We start from the raw sequence: 19,761 nt of genomic DNA on the forward strand, positions 1-19,761 counted from the left end.
ATAATAAATAGTAACAAAAAAAAGATAAAAATTTGTTTTTTCGTTAAAAAATGAACAATATCAAGAATGTTTCGTTGAAATACCTAAATTAAAATAGTCAAAAGAAATCCAATATTTAGGTTTGGGCCTTGCGGATTATTTTTTGGAAATTTAAAAACCACATTTTTACATTAAAAAGTCAATCCTGATACTATTTATTTTATCTTTTATTTTGTCCTTATTATTAAAATTCAAAATTTTCAATTACTATTAATTAGTTTTCTTTATTTTTTATTATTCAAATACGCCAATCCATGTGCGTGCGTAGCACACGAGTCGCAGTAACTAACGTTTAAAGTGCACGAGTGAATTCTTTGGGTCCAAACGAGCGACAGCCGGAAAGGCAGGAGGGGAGAGGAGACTGGACACAGAAAGAGCAGGAGAGGGGCGTCGAAACTAGAGAGATCGAGCGAGCGAAAGCTGGCCTTTGATCTGAAGTTTAGGATCTGCAGAGGTAAGCCTTTTGCTTTTCTTCCTCTTCTTCCTCCGGATTTATGGTGCCTGCTGGGAATTCCTAATTGCTGGAATTTCTAATTTTGTGAAACTCCTTTTGGAAAATCAAACTTCCCCAATCAAATTATGCTAGCCGTTTTCTCAAATTTCAATCCCCAGTTTCCGTGGAATTGAAATTCAACCCATTGATTTTGTTCAGGTCTGCATTGTGTTATTTGAAGTTCTTTTCGATTGTTTTAGTTGGTTCGATTAGAGTTTAGGATTACTTTCAGGTAATTTGTATTTTCAATTATGATCTTTGTGGTGCCTGTGTACAAGGGTAAGTCGTGCTTCGGTCATCTAACATTTTGATTGCTCAAGATTTGGTTGAATGGTATTTATCTGTCGAGGGTGTCGTATGTTAAGAGAAATTGGGACTTTCTGGAAAGGATTTTGGTTATTCCGGTTATGACTTGTGAAAGGGAGGCCAACAAGGTCAAAGTCATGGGATGTAGGTTATTGGTTCATCATGGGTATAACTGTGTGTCTGTTTGTGCATTATATACAGGAAAGATATTCAAATTCTGCACAATATCGTCATCAAGAGCTTTCTTGGGTTTTGCTTGCACGCAAGAAAGAAATGGATCACGGTCGCTATGGTCATCAGCAAAGATGGGATAATAACAGCGTAATTGTGGTTTCCTCCTTAATAAATCACCTATATGGGATGAATGATGATAAATACCAGAATTTATTAGGGCCCATTCTGAATATCCATTTTTTTGGGAGAAAAATGAGAGAAAGCCGTGGGGGCAATGTGGATATGGACTGACTGGTAACCTCATATCATCATTGATCTCTTGCTGACATTACCTTATTCTCTTGAATCCACAGGCTCTGGAGGGGTATGGTGCAGTCCACGAGCCAAACTTTCGGTGAGTGCTACTAAATGTTGCTTCTCATTTTCACTACGGTTGCTACTTAAGTTTGTATGTGTTGTAGATTGAGATTTACATTTTTGTTTTACTTTTAAACTTCATAAATGATTGTGGAACGGTATGTATTCTTTAATTTTGTCATGTATCTTTTTAGTTGTATTGTATTACATTATTTCTTTTCCTTTCATCCCATTATATTTTTTTTGGCAGGGTCAGTGGTTCATATGATGAGAGGAGGTTTATAGATGAAAGATACTCAGGGGACAACGTCTATCCAAGAAACTCTTTTCACCGTGATGTTCTAGATAGGGATAACTATCCACCGCCACCTCCTCATGCTGTTGGTGTCTGGCCTCACTCAAGAAGGAGAAGTTATGAGGAAGATCTTCCAATTGAGAGGGAAACTAGGCGACATGAGAAGCAATACATGGATTCATATCACGAGATGGATAACTTTCTTGATCGTGACAGCGATACGTTTCAGGATTTTGATAAATTTCGGGATAGCTATCGCAATGTCAACTATCGTGATCCTGGGTTTGACAGGATTGCTCGGTTTGGTGGACGTGATCGTGATGATTATGCTTATGATGATTTTGACTCTAGGCCCCGTGCTACCCATCAGAACAGGGAGGATAGTCGTGAAAGGGATTATGACTATGGTCGATACAGTTATGATTCTGATTATGACGGAAGTAGTAGGAGAGATGGCAATTGGAGGCGTCGGGGATCTCGTGAATCTCGTGATCGAGAGCGTGACAAGAAATGTTTGAGTAGGGAGATAGAACAGAGTCCACATAGAAGGCATGAGCAGTCCCGTTCTCGGTCCATTTCTCGTGGGCATGATGATCGCCCTAGATCAAGGTCCCCTAGAAGTCGAAGCCATGGGCGAAGTCATCGAGAGGACAGCTATGATGATGGACGGTATGAGGGAACTGATAAGAGAAGGGATCGTGATGAGAAACGCCATAGAGAACATTATTCTGTGGTATATTTTTATGTCCATCTTTTGTGTTCCAATTTCCTTTGGGTTTACATGCCTGATAACTTCACAAGTATGATATTGTTTTGTAGGCCCCATCTGCAACTATTGTTGTGAAGGGTCTTTCCCAGAAGACAAATGAGGAAGATTTATACCAGATCCTTGTAATATTCATCTTGATGTTTTTTTGTTTTTTGTGAATACTATTCTTTTACTTCTATCTTCTTTTTTAATAGCATTGCAATTTGTGTTTCTACCAGGCTGAATGGGGACCCCTTCGACATGTCCGTGTGATCAAAGAACGTAATTCTGGCACTTCTCGTGGTTTTGCGTTTATTGATTTTCCCTCTGTGGTATGTATTATTCTTTATATTTAACTATTTTACATTTGATTTAAACGAATAATTCAAAATGGAGTTTATGTTTGTTAAATAGGGAGCAGCACGCGCTATGATGGACAACATTGGGGATGAAGGACTTGTGGTCGATGACAGGAAGCTTTTTTTTGAGTATAGGTGATTTTTCTCCCACACTCCTGATTCATATATTGTTGTGATATACTTTTTTGTAATGAGTATTATAGTAATGGTAGTGCTGTGTTAGTAACTGGCCAGTGCTGTGCTAATATCTTTACCTCCTGCCAATGTTATGTATATAGTATATCTTTATGTATACTTTGTGTTAATATCTTCTCTCCCTCTTCCTTAAGTTCTCTTTCTTTCCCCTTTTTGGTTGGAAGTAGGAATCCACTAGAAAGTTTTAAACAGCCACATATACCTCCTGTTGGTATCATAGAAACACATAATTCTCTTGGTATGCTCACCAATAGGGTTGGGGAGCACTGGTGCAGTAGTTGGGTTCGTAGTTCTTCAAGGTTAAAATCATTTTACACAAACTTTGATAATACTGAGGAAAAAGCAGTGAGATGAGGTATTCTGATAGTAGGTTGGAAATATAATAAAGGTGAAGAAGATTGCATAACTAATGTAAAGAAAAACTGACATCTGATATGATGTGCAGATACTAATGTCTCAAAAAATGAAGGGTTTATTCTTTGTGTCAGATGTGTCCTCAGCCGTTGGATGATAGAACATCTAAAGGCTGAAATTGTGTAGTTTTATTTGTGTACTAGGAACCCATTTATTTTTCTGCAAGTATACTAATTTGGATTTTCAATTGTTGTTGCAGTAGTAAGCCAACTGGGGGTGCAGGTGGATCATTTGGTCAGGAGAATTCCATTAAATTAGGCCATAATACCCATAAAAGCACCACAATGCCATCTGATTGGATGTGCATAAGTTGTGAATATGTTAATTTTGCAAGGCGCACTTCCTGTTTTCAGGTATTCCTTTTTTTATTGTTAGAACACAGGCATTCCCATGGTTATGTTTTGATCTAATTCTTAAACCTTTCAAAGTCTTCATTGTGTTATAAATAAATTTGTAGTGTGGTAACTGCTAAATGCATACCATCAAGCAATTTTGGGAATAACAGTTGGACTTATATGGAGATAGTCCATAATTTTATATGTTTTAAGGTGGTTGTGTCAAATATCTGTGCATGCTCGCTGCTTTTTCAGCTGCTTTTATGGTATTTTGTTATTGTATACAGGCTTTTACCTGGTGTTGGAGTTACTTAGATTTTCAGTTATTCTAGGCTTGGGTACAGTGATTTGAGAATGAAATCTTTTTGTGTCCAATAAAATATAAATTGAGTGTAATGGAAATATTTTTTCGTTATCTCATTTTTCTGTTTATTATTTCAGAAAAGAAAATTTTCGACATGCAGAAATTTGTAGCATATGACTTTTCTCATGTTAATTTAAGAATAGTTCATGTATGTTTATTCTTGAAAAGCAGTTCATGTTAGTAGATCTCATTTTTTGTCCATTGTTGCAGTGCAATAAGGCACGAACTGAGGATGCTCCTGCAGCAGATATTTCTTTGTCCAATCAAATGACTTCAGCAAAGAAGGGGTCTGAAGCTGGTTGGTTTACTTTGTTGCTTTTAGTTGGCGTAGTTGAGTATTATTTGTTATGAACTTCACTGAGTATGTATGTAATTAGGTCCTACTCATGTCTTGGTTGTTCGTGGACTGGATGAAAATGCTGATGAGGAAATGCTGCGCTATGAGTTCTCCAAACATGCTGCAATTAAGGTGCAAATGCTGAACAAATCAGTGGACGCTGTAGTTACTCATTTACTTTCATCTTAAAGTTAAAAGACAATTTATTTTCTATTTTGGAAGGTTTATTAACATAATATTTGCAGGATCTTCGTCTTGTTAGAGACAAATTTACTCATGTTTCAAGGGGGTTTGCGTTTGTACATTTCCATTCGGTATGTCCCTTTTGTCTTTGGTGATTGGTTGGTTAATTATTGTAATTTGATTGTCTTCCTCTATTCATCTGGTTGTATCAATCATGATTTTAATGGTATAATACTAGAATTCAAAGACACTGAAGTTAACTGATGTGGGGGACAGGAAATGATGCCAGCAATTAAAAGTACAGAACTTCGAAATATAACCAAAAAAATGCTACCAACTTATATTTACAATTTTACAGAACTTGTACAAAATTTACTTTCCAAATGTATATGTTCAGAACTTATGAGTTTAGGTCTTCAGCCTTTTATATTCTCATTATATGCTGTACTTTTATGGTTGTAGGTTCATTGTATAACTACTAGTAAATAATCTTCTTTCCAATAGGGAATATGATGTTTATTTTACATGGATATTATCATAGTTCTGGTAAAAATTGTTTTGGTTTAAACAACCTATGATTTTCAGGTAGGAGATGCTACAAAAGCTCTTGAAGCAACAAATGGAACAACACTTGAGAGGAATGGGCAAATTTTGAGAGTAGCATATGCAAAGAGTGTTCTTGGTCCAGGATCTTCGCAGTCAAGCAGCCTGGCAGCTGCTGCGATTGAGGCAGCCACATTTGCCCAACAGGTGAATTGAAATTTGAATCAAGCTTGCACTAGTATTGTTTGTGATTAAACTTCCTCAAGTAGTGTTTACTACTATGGGTCAGTTTAGGAGTGCATTAGATAGTGCCAAAAGCGGTTCATAAACTAAAAGCAAGTTTCATAGTTTGGTATAAAATTAATAGACAAAATTACTTGCCAGAGAAGGACCTAGTTGCTTTTCATGTAGTTCTTTTAACTAACTACCAGTATATGCCCATACAGTGTGTGTGAAATTTTTTTTATTTTTGTTTTTTTGAATTAAAATTGAAAGAAAGAGGAAGAGAGTGAGGGAGAATGTGGGAGTGGGGAGAGAGGTTTATTTTTTAATTTTTAAAATTAGATATATTAAAATCACTTGTAGGTGAGGTTTAAACAAAAAACAGCAAAATTTCATGGTGTGAAATTACTTTACTGCCCTTAACTTTTTTGTTGTGATAATACTGAATAGTCTTTTCACCCTCTTTTGATTGACAAAGAGAATTCTATTAATATTTCATGGTGTGAAATTACTTAATTCGGGAAAACGACCATATTGTCTAAATCAGCATGGAGATTGTGGTAATGTATCATACTTGCCAGCCAGAATTTCATTTTTTAAATTTTGATCTTTCAGCCACCACCGAGCGCACCACCCCTATTACGTACTGGGAATTATATTTTATTTTTTCTGAATTTTGGGTGTTTATGGAACTTTTTGGCTTACGAACTTATGATTAACCTTAAATTTCTCTCATTTGTCTAAAGATAGTTCATAGTTTAAGCTGGGAGCAGGCAAAACCCTAAGGGTTGTTTACAAAATCTTAAAAAAAGGAAAACCTAACAGAAGAAAGGATCCTTAAGCAAGTAAAGTGAACACGAGAGGGCCAGTGTAATTGTGCAAGGCAAAAGTAACTCAAATTGCTGATAATCACCCTTAGTCATTGTTTATGGTGCCGATGGATGTCAACTGTCTGCTGTTTTGCTTTCTTATGTATGTGTTACTGTACTGTATATTTTATTAAACCTTATGCATTTTGGTTTTGTTTTGTTGTTTTAGTACGATGCTGTTGGATGGGCTCCAAAGGAATATAATCCAGATGACAAACAATCCACTGCAGGGAACGAGCAAAATGGCGGGGAGATGGCAGTACAAGAAGATGGTTTGGCTCCACAATCTGGTTTTGTGTGGGATGAGGCATCTGGTTATTACTATGATGCTGCTTCTGGGTTCTACTATGACCCAAATACAGGTTATTTTTATTTGTGTTTCATTTTGCCTCATTCAGTTCATGTTGTCAAACTGTTTGCAAACTAATAGTTCTGTATGTTTTTTTTTTTTTTTTTTTGCACTTGTGTTAATGAACCAAACTGTTTATTTTATTATTTGTTTGCTGTTGAAACCAATTGGCTCTGATTAACTTGTTTCACATCTTGGAAATGCTCTCTGAAGTTGTAAAACTAAGGACTCTTTTTCTCAATTCAGTACATTTTTCTGTCTATATTAAATATGAATGATTGTTAGGATTCCATGGGGGGTTCTGTCAAAGATTCCTGACTTAAATATGTTTGTTGTATTTCCCTGTTTTTGATCTGGAGTAGTTCGCTGGTACTTTAATTAGTGGATCATTTATTTTTAGATCACAAGGTTCTATTAAATAAGATAATAAGTTACATTTTTGTGATTGTCAATTGTCTGGACTTGTTTTTTTGCCTAAATTTTATTATTATTTTTTGTTCTCCGGCAATAATATTGTGGCAAAACTAAATTCAGAGACCAGAGAGCTCGAACAGTCATTTAACAAGTAGCCTAGTTTTATGTGCTGTCATTATAGGATGTTCAAATCATGAATTTTCACAATGGTTCTGTATTAATTTGCAACCTAAGTTCTCCAATATCAGAGGAAAATCATTAGAATTTCTGTTCCCTTCCTCTTACCCCTCTCTCACACGCACAGATGAACATTCTGCCAGTCTTAATTCATGTTATTGTATCTTATATACATTTCTCAACACAGGCCTTTACTATGATGGTAACAACGGCATTTGGTATACATATGACAACCAAACTCAGAACTACATCCCTTGCACTGATCAAAATGATAACAAAACATCTGCTGATCAATCTGAGCTTTCCAAGGCATCGGATGGTTCAAGTAATAGAAAAGCAGTAATTTCTGCACCAGCTACAACCTCAACATCTGAGAAGGCTGCATCGTTACCAGATGCAGTCCAGGCTGCTGCAGCAGCAGCAATAGCTGCAGAGAAAAGGGAAAAGGAAAAGGCAAAAGAGATCAAACTGGCTTCAAAGAGCAGTATTTTGGCAAACAAGAAAAAAATGAGTAATGTGTTGACAATGTGGAAGCAAAGGAGTCACGAAGGGCAAGCAACCCGTGTAGCTCTGGATGACAACCAGCCAAGTGGTTCGGCTGATGATAGACCAGTTTCTTCTGTGCAGTCTGCAAAGAGCAAGTTTAAAACTGATGTGACAAAGGAGAATACTACATCCAGTTCAGGGGTTACTGCAACTGTTTCTGCTGCACAGATTACGTCCAGTTCAGGGGTTACTGACACTGTTTCTGCTGCAGAGACTGTTGGTTTGGAGTGTTCAGTTATGCCAAGGCCTGTGAGTAACAGTATAAGAGGGACAGTGATGGGAGTCATAAGGGGATCTGGAAGAGGTGTAGTGAAATCAGATGCCTTGTTTTCAGAATCAAGTGTTGGAGTTTCCACGCCTTCAATGTCTGCTCCCGGCATGGCAGGTCCATCTGCATCAACAAATGCAGTCACCCCCACAGTTTTGACACCCTTTAGAACGGATGCATCTGCATTGGGTTCTTATACGCCACCTGTTGCTGCTGGGAGTGGAAAGAGAAGATTTTCTGAAATGCCACTAACTCCTGCTTCTGCTCCTAAAGAACCTCATACTGCGTACAGGGATCGTGCGGCTGAGAGAAGAAGCTTGTATGGTTCATCGGTGTCTTTTAGTGATGACGTATCTGACCTTGGTTTTGTAGAGTCAAGTAAGCTTTCTTAAGAATTTGTTTTTCATTGGCTGACCCTTCTATTTTTTTATTACATGGTCAATATATAAGGGTGCATCAGTCTAAAGTTTTCTCGAATATGGTTTTTGATTGGCATGGCCCTTATTTCTGTCGTACAAGCTCAATCGAATCTAGTACTAGTTTCAAATTTCATTTATTAGAACCATCACTCATGCAACCTTTCATACTGGTTTGCATATTTGATGTGAAGATGTCAGTTCAATTTTGTTATTCGATACCCCAATAGGGTTATCCAAGTTGGATGAGTCATTTTTGCATTTCACAATTGTGATTGACTTGTAAACATTTTCTGTGATTACCATTGTTACTGTAAAGATCGAGATTCTGCATCAAGAAAGGGTTCTTTTGATTCAATGCCTTTTCCCCCTGGTGTTGGTGGAGGACGTGGGGTTGGAGATGCTAACATTGACAGTTACGAGGTGATTACAGCTGAAAAAGCAATTGATGAGAGCAATGTGGGCAACAAGATGCTTCGCAACATGGGCTGGCATGAAGGCTTGGTAGCATATTCTTCTTTTGCACTTCATAATTTATTCTAAATTTTTATTTAATCACTCAGTTGAACCAGATAGCACCCTAAAAAAAATACCCCTTATTGAACTCGAATGAAATGATTCAGGCAGAGCTCTATTTTTGTATAGGTCAATAGGTGAATTTGGTAGTGCTACTCTTATAAACACAGCAGCTATTAGTGCCAATAATCTGACGCCCTTAAATTGCCTGTCTACGGCCCTGGCTTGTCGGTGCATGTGTACGAGGTTTCTAACTAAATATTTTGGGTATTGTTTGTTCTTCTTTTGCTGCTGATCTGGTCACAGGGGTTAGGAAGAGATGGAAGCGGAATGGTAGAACCAGTGCAGGCTCAGTCTGTGGAACGGAGAGCAGGACTTGGGAGTCAGCAGAAGAAGTTAGATCCTACTCTCAAGGTGCAGGCCGGAGATAGTTACAAGACTCTCATTCAGAAGAAGGCACTGGCCAGGTTCCGGGAGATGTCTTAAGGCACTGATAAAGTTGATCTTTATTTTGTTCGACTTTTTTCCTTGAAGTAGATATAGCCGATATTGTCTCCTTAAGGATCGATGATTCGAACAAAGCCATGGAAGCAGTCGTGGAGCAAGTAGTCTATGTCGTAGTGATGTGGTATTGTCCTTGCTTTGCTCCTTGTAAAAACTCACTTTCTAGCACTCCTTTAAAATTTTCAGTTTTTCAAGAATACAATTGCACATTTCATCCGTCCATTAGGTTCGTTTGGAAGTACTTTAAAATTTTAATTGGAGTATCATGATTCGCAACATAAAATATGTACACAGATTAACCGCCGTGGATACGCTGCAACTGCAACGCTTTACAAAGACAAGTAAGAGGGATTTGTAACGATACTTTGCAAGGCTCCTGACATGACTTTGTAGGGATATGAGATTTTCTAATCCCTCTTATCGCATTTTGTGTTGCTTTTCTTATTAACTTGACCTCAATCCATGGGGGACTTGTACAAGGGAAACATTTTGTATATAATTGTACCCTAATCATACTTTTCTACAAGGTCCTCTTTAAATACATTATTTGAAAACCATACATCTTCCAACTCCACTTGTCTCTCAATATATTTCCTTTTGTAATTTTCACAAGAGCTTAGATGGTGATTCCACACTTTAAATGCTTTTAATCAACAAAATCTGCTTATGATGAAAAAAAAAAAAAAAAATCATTTACAACACTCTACTATTAGAATTAGTCCAAAAAATCACCACGTACTATTCAATTTTAAGAAGCTGATATTGACGCTATCAATAAGTAAAATATACTTTTTAAAGTGCTAATAACAATACTCTGGAATTGGTTGTGGTACATACATTTAATACATTTATCATCTAACGACCAGACATGCAACCAAAAATATCCAACCGACCGTTAGATAGTGAATCTATCAAGTAAATGCATATACGGCCTCACAGCATCGAAAAACAATGGTTGAGACTTGATTTGAGAGAAATGAAAGATTTACCAACAGTAATTCTTATACACGAAAATCAATGTGTTGGGCTCATTATAATTTGATTGTACAAAATGGATGCTTTCCATAACTAAAATGCTTAAAACCAACCAATATCCTCAAAATACCCTTAACCTTCGACACTTGTTTTGTACAATTTATACGGTGACCGTCATCGATGCCTCGAACAGAGACCGACATCACCAGGGCGACCAAAAGACCAGTTGCAGCTGCCCTCATCGTCACGATGAAGCTCGTCACTACTAGTCTTCTCCTAAGAGAGAGGCCATTGAACACGGGCCTCACCGAAGATGAGTAATCCAAGACTGATATTGAACTTGTAATGTACAATTGATTCATTGAATTACATATTTCACAGAAAGGCTGCTTAAAATAAGAGCCAGTAGATAGCAAAGAAATACACTACTTATTTCCGGAAGTGAATATTCAAAACTGATGGCTGCAAGGACATACTCTGCTGGATGGACAGAGCAAGAGGCAAAAATGGATGAAAAAGAAACGAAGAGATCTTTTTAGTCCGATTGTCTGCGCTACCAGCTTCTGGACCTATTCAAAAGGCCACAGCATCATTTATCTGTTTAGTTCACGTCACTATGAAAACACAAACACACGCACGCACGCACACAGGCAAGCACACTATGAGCCAAATCAGAAACTAATTGATCATCTAACTGCAATCCAATTAATAGATGAACATGATATATTCGATAAATACTGTTTTTATGCAATATTCACCAAACTGAAATTGTTTAGCCATTTGGCTGTAGTCATAATCATTCCAGTGCATCGCAAGCACCAGGTTCGTCTATTTATCTTATCAACTGGATACACAAATGGTCTCGATTTCGATTATTCTTTTGCAAGAATGATCCTTACAATGGGAACTTGAAAATGCAGGGTCCTAATGATGTGATCACATTGCAAATTGGGTCTCATGCTCTCATGACGTGGTCATTAGGTTTATTTACTTTTTATTTTTCTTATTTTTCATTTTGGTACCTAAACATGGAGACCAACTTACATGGCATGCGTACACTGTCACGTGGCATCCCCTTCCAACGAAATAAGGACATTTGGACAAAAAAAAATTACGTCTTTATTTCATTGGAGCGGAATGCCGCGATGGCGGTGTACCCTTTCCATGTAAGTCCTCCTCCTGAACATGGGGTCCTTAGGTTAAATTTCAATCACAATATAGGCATGCACGTAAATAAATACCTGGTTTCATCTTAAATTTGAGTACTTTTGGTTTCCTTCTTAAGCAGAACTTTATGTGTTGATCTGGTGAGGGTCTATGCCGATCCATTGGAGAAATTGACTGCAAGAGATACATTTGAAATTGTGAAACCTTAAGGAGGAGATTGAACTGACAAAACTTATTTGCCCATAACATAATTAATCTAATGCCACAAAGTGCACTATAGAGAGAAAAGCGCACGAGATTAGGTATGGGCTTTGTGGACTTTAGGGGGTGGATTGACAGTACATACGGTTTCAGAAATTGAATTCGTTTATTTCATGAACAAGATGACTTCATAGGTTTTCCTTTGCTAAAGATATCTGGAGCATATACATGCACATGATGGCACTGACAAAGACTATCCTCAATATAATTCAAAAACAAAGCAGTGCATGAAATGGGGAAAATTTGTAGTTTCTGAATCAAACCTTTTCATCAAACTTAAAAAGTGATTGGTCAAAGTAGGGAGAAGGACTCTCCGACTGACAACTAAAAGGCAAAGAGGCTAGCACCTTCTTCACAAACTGCAGGATCATCAGCAGATTATAAGTGAGGTTTGAGCACATAGGTAATTAACCAGGATAACGATAAACCTTGTTCTCATGCCTTGATGATGCAAAAATAACCGAAAGATCACCTGTGAAGAGGCTGAAGAGCTACTTGCTTTATTTTTATTACTTCTGAGTTGTTCTCGAGCATGCATGTTATTTGAGTGAGATGAAGTGAAATTTAAATACAATGAATTTCTCGAGGTTGCATGGAAGTGGTCGCCGAATTGCTCAAACAAGAGATAAAGCTCATCTGCCGAATTCTACAAGTAAAAATGTCAAATAAAGCAAGTTCTACATTAAATTGTACAAAAAAAAAAAAAAAAAGAGCGAGAAAAAACAATTGTCACAATATTACCTGATAAAAAGCTACAATTTCAGTTGTCTCCATGTTATATACTGCAAAAAAGGATCGGTGATGATCTACATTGCGAGATACCTGCATAACACATATACAATAATGACCAAAATTGTCATGTACTCAGACAACGAAAAGGCCACATCAAGGAAAATAAATCAAATAGTCAGAAACCCACAATTTGAAACTGATAAAGTTTGTTAGTTTACCACCATTCCCAAATGCTTCAGCTGTTGGGATTTGTTTTACTATTATAAAGCTCCCACTCACTTGTGGGCCTCTCTCCACAACTAGACCCCAACATGTGGAATTCAACTTATTTGCAGGGATTCAAACTAAAGATATCCTGATCTGTTACGATGATAAATTCCATTCCATTACCACTTTCCAAAATCTGTCAATGGATTGGATTTTGATCTCAATCTGACTTGAATCCAGTGTAATTAATAAGATATGTATTGAAGTTTTCAATTTTGATAATCCTATTATGCTCCGAATCTGCTAACCCATTAACTTAATAAATAAAATATGGTTTAAGTTGATTCGATCTGCTAATAATTTAGTTCCACTAAATAATATTAAGTTTTGCAAACCTTTTTTTTTTTTGTAAATATTGTACGTGTGAAGATAATTGAGTTTTGTTGTGCACTAGTGCCATACATAAACTATTTACCAAGTATAAGAGTTCAAACTAAAATATAAAGTAGATAAACACAATAAAAAGAACAAGGTCATTAATGAGATCTTAATTTGTCAAACTCTTAATATAAATCAGATAAAGGTAGTCCGACTCTAACTCGATTATTCTCAGATATGGACTGATAAGTTAAATCTGAATCAGGTAATCAGGGGTTCTCTCTTGAAAGTTCCCAGAATTTTAGCTAGCAAACAATCAGCTGCACCTATCAAGGCTTAGATAATACACTGCCTAATATTACCTTCATAACAGTTATTTCAGAAAGTATAGCAATTTGAAACCATCCAATTTTTCAAAGGTGTGGGCATGTGAATAATGGAATAAAGAACACATGAACATGGAAACAGCAGAGAAAGTTAACTAATTATGTCATTCCATGTCACATTTTCATGTTTGTCACAGCCTTCTACTTGTAATCACCCAATGAAAAAGTGACCTCTCGCCGGTTTCCTTTTTATGTTAAATTCAGAGGAGAAGACCTCTGTATTCTTCCTCAATCGTGTGTGATGTGCAAAAATGGAGCAAAGAATGTGAACCATTCGTTCCTGCACTGTGCAGCTGTTTTCTAGTGTCTTTTGTGTATTTGCTGGTCCTCTGGTGTTCTTTAGGCTGTTATTCCTTTACAGTTCTCTTGTTTCTTTGTTCTTGTGGACATCTTGTCCATTGTTTTATACTTTTTGTCTCTTCTTATTGAATTTTTGTTTCCTATCTAAAAAATATTGAACTAATAAAAGGCATATTGACGAACTTTGTGCAGTAGGCTCACGTCAAAGAAATCTTGGGAATGGGATGTTGACCAACAAAAATTACTGAATGAGCTCTGTAAGTAATGGATACTGTAATTACCCGCCTCAGAATCATCTTATACACGATGGAAAGGTGGTCAAATTGATAGTGTCAACTCTTTTAGACCTGATGCATAACTACAATGTTGGGGTGACTCATTCCATAAGGCATCTGGGTACAATACTCCAGAGTAATTGATATCCTTTCTTTCAGGGACTCAATTGGAGAGGGAGGATGAAATTACGTGGTCAAAGAATGCCCAAACATTTAGATACTACTTTGAAGCTAGTATGATATTAATGGAATGCTAGAAAGATCTTACCACTCCATCTACACTACCAAACTTTATTAGCAGGTGGTGCCGGTCCAAGAACTGTACCTGCCCAAGAGTTGCGTATAAACAACTTGTTACAAGTCATATTTGATGCGGAATATCAGATTTTCCTGTTATATAGAGCAGTGAAGATTATGCAAATGACTTCAGAATTCTAAAAATGGCAAAACACAATATGAATGTATTTGTAGAGAGAGAAAACAAACTTAGGTCATACCTTCCAGATAATCAAGTCAACATAGTCTTGAAAATGGAAATAGAACTTCTTCTTCAGCAATTGGACCCTCTAAAGTTAAAAAGAAAATATCAGTTAGCTAATTGAATTAAAACTATTTCCTTCAAAACACATAAAATTATTTCCTCCACAAAAATCAAACAAGTAGAGGTCTGTTATGCATTTTAAAGTAAAGCCTGCGTTGCCCAGATTCCCAGCAATAGGTTCTAATGCCTCCGGCCTTTACTAGAATACAATAAAAACACAGCACAACTTCCGGTGGACTTATATCACCCTTTCATAGGCTCGGCTACGTTCTGAAATGATATGTTTATTTCCAAAGTAATATTAATATCATTTCAGACCGTAACCGAGCCTAGAAGGAAAAAACACATTTAAGATAAGTAACTTGAGGCTACTGTTTCGAATAGAAAGTCCCACATCAAGCATCCCAAGCCTCGCATCTCCACCTGTTGCAGGTTCAGTAGGATGTTCAAAGTTTAAGATGTGCCAGCACATGCATTTCATCCAAGTGTGAGGCCCAATTTGCCCGCACATGCTCCACATACCCAATAATAACTTGCAAATTTCTTTAGCTCAATTCAACAAAAGGTGACGGTGCATGTTAATCTCATATTGATAATTCTAAGTCATGCATCTCAATATGCAAAAGTTATTGGCTTCTCCACTCAAAGCCAATTGGTTTTGGCTGGATTCTCCAAATTTAACATGATACCATGGAAACAATTATTCACATGTTAGGTCCAAGTCACAACACATATTCCACGTCACCCATCATAATTAATCCACGTATTTGGCTCATCCAACCACATGGGAGGGTGTGTGTTAAAATGTCTCACATCAGGCATTCTAAGCCTTGTATTCCAGTCATACAAATATTGGACATCAATTTATGGCTATTTGGTATAGGTTGGAAAACGTCATATTAAATACTTCTGCTTCTATCTTAACTATTTCAGTGCATCGTATAAACGAGATCTTAATCTAGTCCCACTTGCATATGCATATTATTGTTACCCTAAAGTCTATAGGATGGCGGAACAATTAGGTTCATGGTACAAATTTAGAAATTTGATATGCTTCTGTTGTTCCTGGTAATGTGACTTGCACCAGTTCCATGTACTCTCTGGGTCAGAGACATACTGGGTTCACTAGTTAAGATAGTGGTTCACACTTGAACACTTATCATTCAGGTCACTGGTACACAATCTGGCAGTAGGTCTCTACATTAATTCATAATAGGCTAATAGCATAAATACTTGCATACAGGCCCATTTAGATTACACATCCTTCTACCTAAGTTTGACTTTTCTGTACCAAAAAAAGAGCTTATGAAAAGTTTCTATAAATTTGTCAGGCTCACTTAGGTTTTAAGGCCTCTAAGTTGGAACCGAACAATAGGAATAGCAATTGCCATCAGTTTCTGTGCATCCTTGCTCTGGCTTCTGGACCAATGTAAACAAGATAGTCTAGAGAAGCACTAAGCAAACTGAGAAAAGACATATAACTAGCTTAAGTAGGAGGTCACCCAGGTGCTACATCAGAACAAGAATGATAAAACAATATGAAGATGGAGCTTCTAACAGCTCAAAGTCACCGAAAACTCTCCATGGACTGAAATGGGATGACGTAAATGTGACAAGACCAACACACAATTAATACAAGAAAAGCATTGAAAAAATTAACTAGGAGAGTATAAAAATAGTAGTAAAGAGTCAAGATTGTGAAATGTAAATGGATGCAATCTCCTGCCTGAACCATGCTTATAGTGATATAAAGCAATAATAAAACAATGAGCCAAAAAATGACAGAGAGAACCAACCGATGACTGATCTGATTCTTCATTCCATATTCCTCTAAATACGAAAGATAGCAACCGTTGTTTGATTCCGCTAAGAAAACAATAATCTGAAGAAGGCTGGCCCTGATGTAAATCAGTCTGCCATCAATAGGTGATTTGTCAATAGACTACTCGACATATCAAACATGAGAAAGAGTTCCTGATCACCAAACTTTGTCAATGTGATGATAAAATAAAGTAGGAAAAATTTGCATTAATTACTAATCTCTGGATCTATAAATGAAAAGGCAAGGTGAATGTGGTTGAAAATTCTTACTTTTGATGGTCAGGTTAAGGGTTAAAATGGCAGAAATTTACAACATCAAGTTTCAATCAAAATCAATCTCCAAGTTGTAAAGAACCTATACTAATGAGCAACGACACACCATAGCCAGAAACAGAATAAAAAACTCAGGGGCCATTTGATAACAATTCATTTTTGGTTTTCATGTTTTTGTTAGAGGTAGAAAGAAAGCATATTGGTGAAAAAAGAGTGAAGAAGAAGGCTGGAGGAAGGGTGGTGAAGGAATCTAGAAAATGATTATGAAAAGCTAAGTAAATGTAAAACAAAAAATTGAAAACAAATTGTTCACTTTCAAGCTTTTGTTTCACACATTTTCAATTCTCCCTCCTAACTCCCACCACCCTCCCTTTCACCTTTCTTCATCCTCATTTATCCCATGTAATTTCCTTTTTCCCAGCAAACAATGAAAACTTAAAACAAAATGGTTACTAAACGGCCCTAACCTTTGAGGCTGTAATACAAATTCATGTTGCCGCTGAGTCGCTGACTATGGAGAATGCATATTATCTTCAATTACTCTCATGATTTACCACCTAATTCCATATAGGAATTAGGAATATAAGAAACAATGACAAAAAACCCAATTGTTTTTATTGAAACATTGTGCATTCTCAAATTGTATATGCACACACCAGATAAATACCCTATTTCTTAAAAGGATTATGAAAAATTAAAAGAATAATAATTGGATAGATAGCTAAAAATGATTGTCCTCCCATTAATAATAAATATTATTTCAGTCTAATACCCTTTTGTCTCCAAATAGTAAGTAGGGAATAAAATATTTGTTCAGTCTTGCTTATTATTAGCAAAAGGTATTACAAATTCTTCATAAGTGAATTTCAAGTTTCTATATATTGATAATCTTAGCCAAGATATTAGAAAATTTCATCCATCAAAGTCTCAGTAAAGGCTTACTAACCTGAGTATTTGAAGTGAGAAAAAGCTGATCATCTTCACGACAAAATGTACCAATTGATCGTACATCAACAAGGTTGCCAGAATCCCTGATTTGCAGAATGTGTATCGTCTGATAGCGAAGAGACACAATCGCCAGTAAATCGTCATACAAGAAGACACCCATATTATGGGCCAGATTAATAAAATCATTCTGAAAGGACTTCTGATCCAGAACAACTCCATCCTCCAATCTAGTGAAAAATCAATCAAATAAGTAACATATAGACTAAGCTTCCAAACATAACCAATTAATTTTTTTAAAAGTAATATCCCGTACAAGAAAAAGGGAAACGCACACCTCAAGAGGTGAAATGTTATCTTTTCTATCGATGGGACTCCCTGAACAGCTCCTCCAACAGGGAGTGCATCATGAATTTGTGCAGTAGAGGTAGCAAATATTCCAAATTGGTTACTCCCCGTGTAAAGAAAAAAGTCTTTGCATATAAGATCGTTGCTAGAAGCAAGTGATACACAGTATAACTGGCTAAAGAAGCTCTCAAACTTCTTTGCTTTTGGGGGAAGATCATTAGTATTGCAATCTTCTTTGCATGAATATGAAAGCCATGCTGGTCTATAAACAATCAGATCTTGATGATTTCTGCTGAAACATATGAGGTATTGTCCATCATCAGTGAATTTACGGTAAATCTGATCTGGGCACTCAACTTCATATATGGTATAATCAGGGACTACATTCTCGTAAAATCGCCTAGTATAGCGAACCTGAGAGCATTAGCATGCATTAGTACTCAGGATTCTGTACTTATCCACAGAAGATGTTAAATAGGACAGACAACTATCAGGTTAGTTAGATATCAAACATATCTGGAGAACAGGTAAGGCTTAATAATATGATTTGATTGCTTTTTTTTTTTTTTTTTTTTTCTTTTTTTTTTCTTTTTGGTTCTCTTGAAGATCTTCTTAAAGTATCTTTATGAGACAGTCGACTCCAAGGAAAGCAAAATGTTGGAATTTCTTTTATACAAGCACGAGTTAAAAATTAAAAGAAGTTGTTGAGTCCATATCTTGTTGTACATTCCGCTAAATAATACAATAAAAGTAAAAAGTAATCAGAAGGAGAAGGTACACTGGTTCCAGAAGCACCAGACGAAATTTGGCGGTCGAAAATCCTGCAAACAACATTGCTTCTTTTTTTTGGTCTGAACACGTCCATTGGTGACTGATGATGCTGAAGCTCCATTGATATTCCACCTACAATCAATTACAATTACTTATTGGAAAAATCAAATGCTTCTACTAATTGAAAAAATCATTAGAACCCAATACAGATACACAAAAAGGAAATCTTTTCCTTTCTGGATTCTTCAAAAGACTTTCAATTTGACATCTATCACCAAATTGAATCAGAACAGTAAGCATAAGATTTCAAATTTCTCTCTTTGAAAACAAGGAAATTCATGAAAATTATACAAAAAGAAAAGCCTCACAGGCGGTGGCTGACGGCGGCGACAGTGTTTATTTTCCGGCAATATCGTGTCTCCGTTGCTTTTGAGTTCGATGAGAGAGCACAGAGAAAGAGAGAGAGAGTCGAAGGTGAGAAGCTGAGAGAGTGGTGTCGGGCCGTAAGACAGCTTCAGAAAGTTGATTCAAATGTCTATCGTTATTCGATTGGTAACAAAAGATAAAAGGACCACGCTCAAAAATAATTTTTCTAAAAGCATTTTCAATTATTTAAAAATATTTTTCAAATAAACCCGTAATGTCATTGGCACTACGGTTTCTCATTATTTATAAATGAAAATTTTTAAATTTGATTATTATTAATAATGATTCTGATAATACTTTATAGATGAGAACGAGTTCCTCTTCAATTCATTACGTGGTTGATTTTTCACATAATTTTATATTTATGATTGGAGCCATTCATATTTCAAAACATTTTGTAAAAATCATCTCTGCAACAAATCAATAAAATATAATATTGTTTAGTCATTAAGCGATATAAAACTAGATGAACGGATCCGGTAAAAAAATTACCAACCGTTTATCTATTTATTACAATTAATTAACCAAACAA

The 19,761-nt window shown here is 36.3% G+C and overlaps 2 protein-coding genes across 11 annotated transcripts; one reads left to right on the top strand and one right to left on the bottom strand.

Moving 5' to 3' along the window:
• The first annotated feature begins 308 nt into the window (after nucleotides 1–308).
• On the top strand, nucleotides 309–9,643 carry LOC137747264 (SUPPRESSOR OF ABI3-5). 3 transcript variants are annotated; one of them, XM_068487340.2, is made up of 16 exons: nucleotides 309–493; nucleotides 1,040–1,159; nucleotides 1,366–1,406; nucleotides 1,620–2,397; nucleotides 2,484–2,555; nucleotides 2,652–2,744; nucleotides 2,827–2,906; nucleotides 3,580–3,733; nucleotides 4,290–4,377; nucleotides 4,457–4,548; nucleotides 4,662–4,730; nucleotides 5,185–5,349; nucleotides 6,403–6,595; nucleotides 7,361–8,365; nucleotides 8,723–8,907; nucleotides 9,226–9,643. In XM_068487340.2, exons 2-16 carry the CDS (start codon nucleotides 1,112–1,114, stop codon nucleotides 9,403–9,405), a joined length of 3,243 nt encoding a protein of 1,080 aa, XP_068343441.1. In that variant the 5' UTR covers nucleotides 309–493; nucleotides 1,040–1,111; the 3' UTR covers nucleotides 9,406–9,643. The 3 variants fall into 3 exon arrangements, with proteins under 3 accessions (XP_068343441.1, XP_088537816.1, XP_088537819.1); XM_088681690.1 differs by having other exon boundaries at nucleotides 355–493; nucleotides 3,583–3,733; XM_088681693.1 differs by having other exon boundaries at nucleotides 355–493; nucleotides 1,626–2,397.
• Nucleotides 9,644–10,389: 746 nt separating this feature from the next.
• Nucleotides 10,390–19,357, bottom strand: DET1 (light-mediated development protein 1 / deetiolated1 (DET1)). Of its 8 annotated transcripts, none has more exons than XM_068488226.2 (12): nucleotides 19,172–19,357; nucleotides 18,811–18,935; nucleotides 18,022–18,446; nucleotides 17,686–17,914; nucleotides 16,442–16,558; nucleotides 14,602–14,670; nucleotides 14,373–14,429; nucleotides 12,568–12,648; nucleotides 12,299–12,472; nucleotides 12,090–12,185; nucleotides 11,640–11,739; nucleotides 10,390–10,967 (listed from the first exon to the last, which is right to left on the bottom strand). In XM_068488226.2, the coding sequence occupies exons 2-12, from the start codon at nucleotides 18,922–18,924 to the stop codon at nucleotides 10,828–10,830; spliced, it is 1,602 nt and encodes a 533-aa protein (XP_068344327.1). In that variant the 5' UTR covers nucleotides 18,925–18,935; nucleotides 19,172–19,357; the 3' UTR covers nucleotides 10,390–10,827. The 8 variants fall into 8 exon arrangements, with proteins under 8 accessions (XP_068344327.1, XP_088537844.1, XP_068344330.1 ...); XM_088681718.1 differs by having other exon boundaries at nucleotides 14,373–14,423; nucleotides 16,442–16,543; nucleotides 19,172–19,343; XM_068488229.2 differs by having other exon boundaries at nucleotides 16,442–16,543; nucleotides 19,172–19,343.
• Nucleotides 19,358–19,761: the final 404 nt, after the last annotated feature.

Source organism: Pyrus communis, chromosome 2 (genome assembly GCF_041283825.1).
Source record: "Pyrus communis isolate YQ-2024b chromosome 2, ASM4128382v1, whole genome shotgun sequence".
NCBI lineage: Eukaryota > Viridiplantae > Streptophyta > Magnoliopsida > Rosales > Rosaceae > Pyrus > Pyrus communis.

Excerpts from the sequence above, each read along its gene's own strand:
- LOC137747264 (XM_068487340.2), top strand. The coding sequence starts at position 1,112 with ATGGATCACGGTCGCTATGGTCATCAGCAAAGATGGGATAATAACAGC. Across the intron at positions 2,745-2,826 it reads TTATTGATTTTCCCTCTGTG|GGAGCAGCACGCGCTATGAT; the intron begins GTATGTATTATT and ends TTTGTTAAATAG. Across the intron at positions 3,734-4,289 it reads GGCGCACTTCCTGTTTTCAG|TGCAATAAGGCACGAACTGA; the intron begins GTATTCCTTTTT and ends CCATTGTTGCAG.
- DET1 (XM_068488226.2), bottom strand. The coding sequence starts at position 18,924 with ATGGAGCTTCAGCATCATCAGTCACCAATGGACGTGTTCAGACCAAAA. Across the intron at positions 18,447-18,810 it reads CTGGTGCTTCTGGAACCAGT|GTTCGCTATACTAGGCGATT; the intron begins GTACCTTCTCCT and ends TAATGCTCTCAG. Across the intron at positions 11,740-12,089 it reads TTTTTAAGTTTGATGAAAAG|TCAATTTCTCCAATGGATCG; the intron begins GTTTGATTCAGA and ends TATCTCTTGCAG.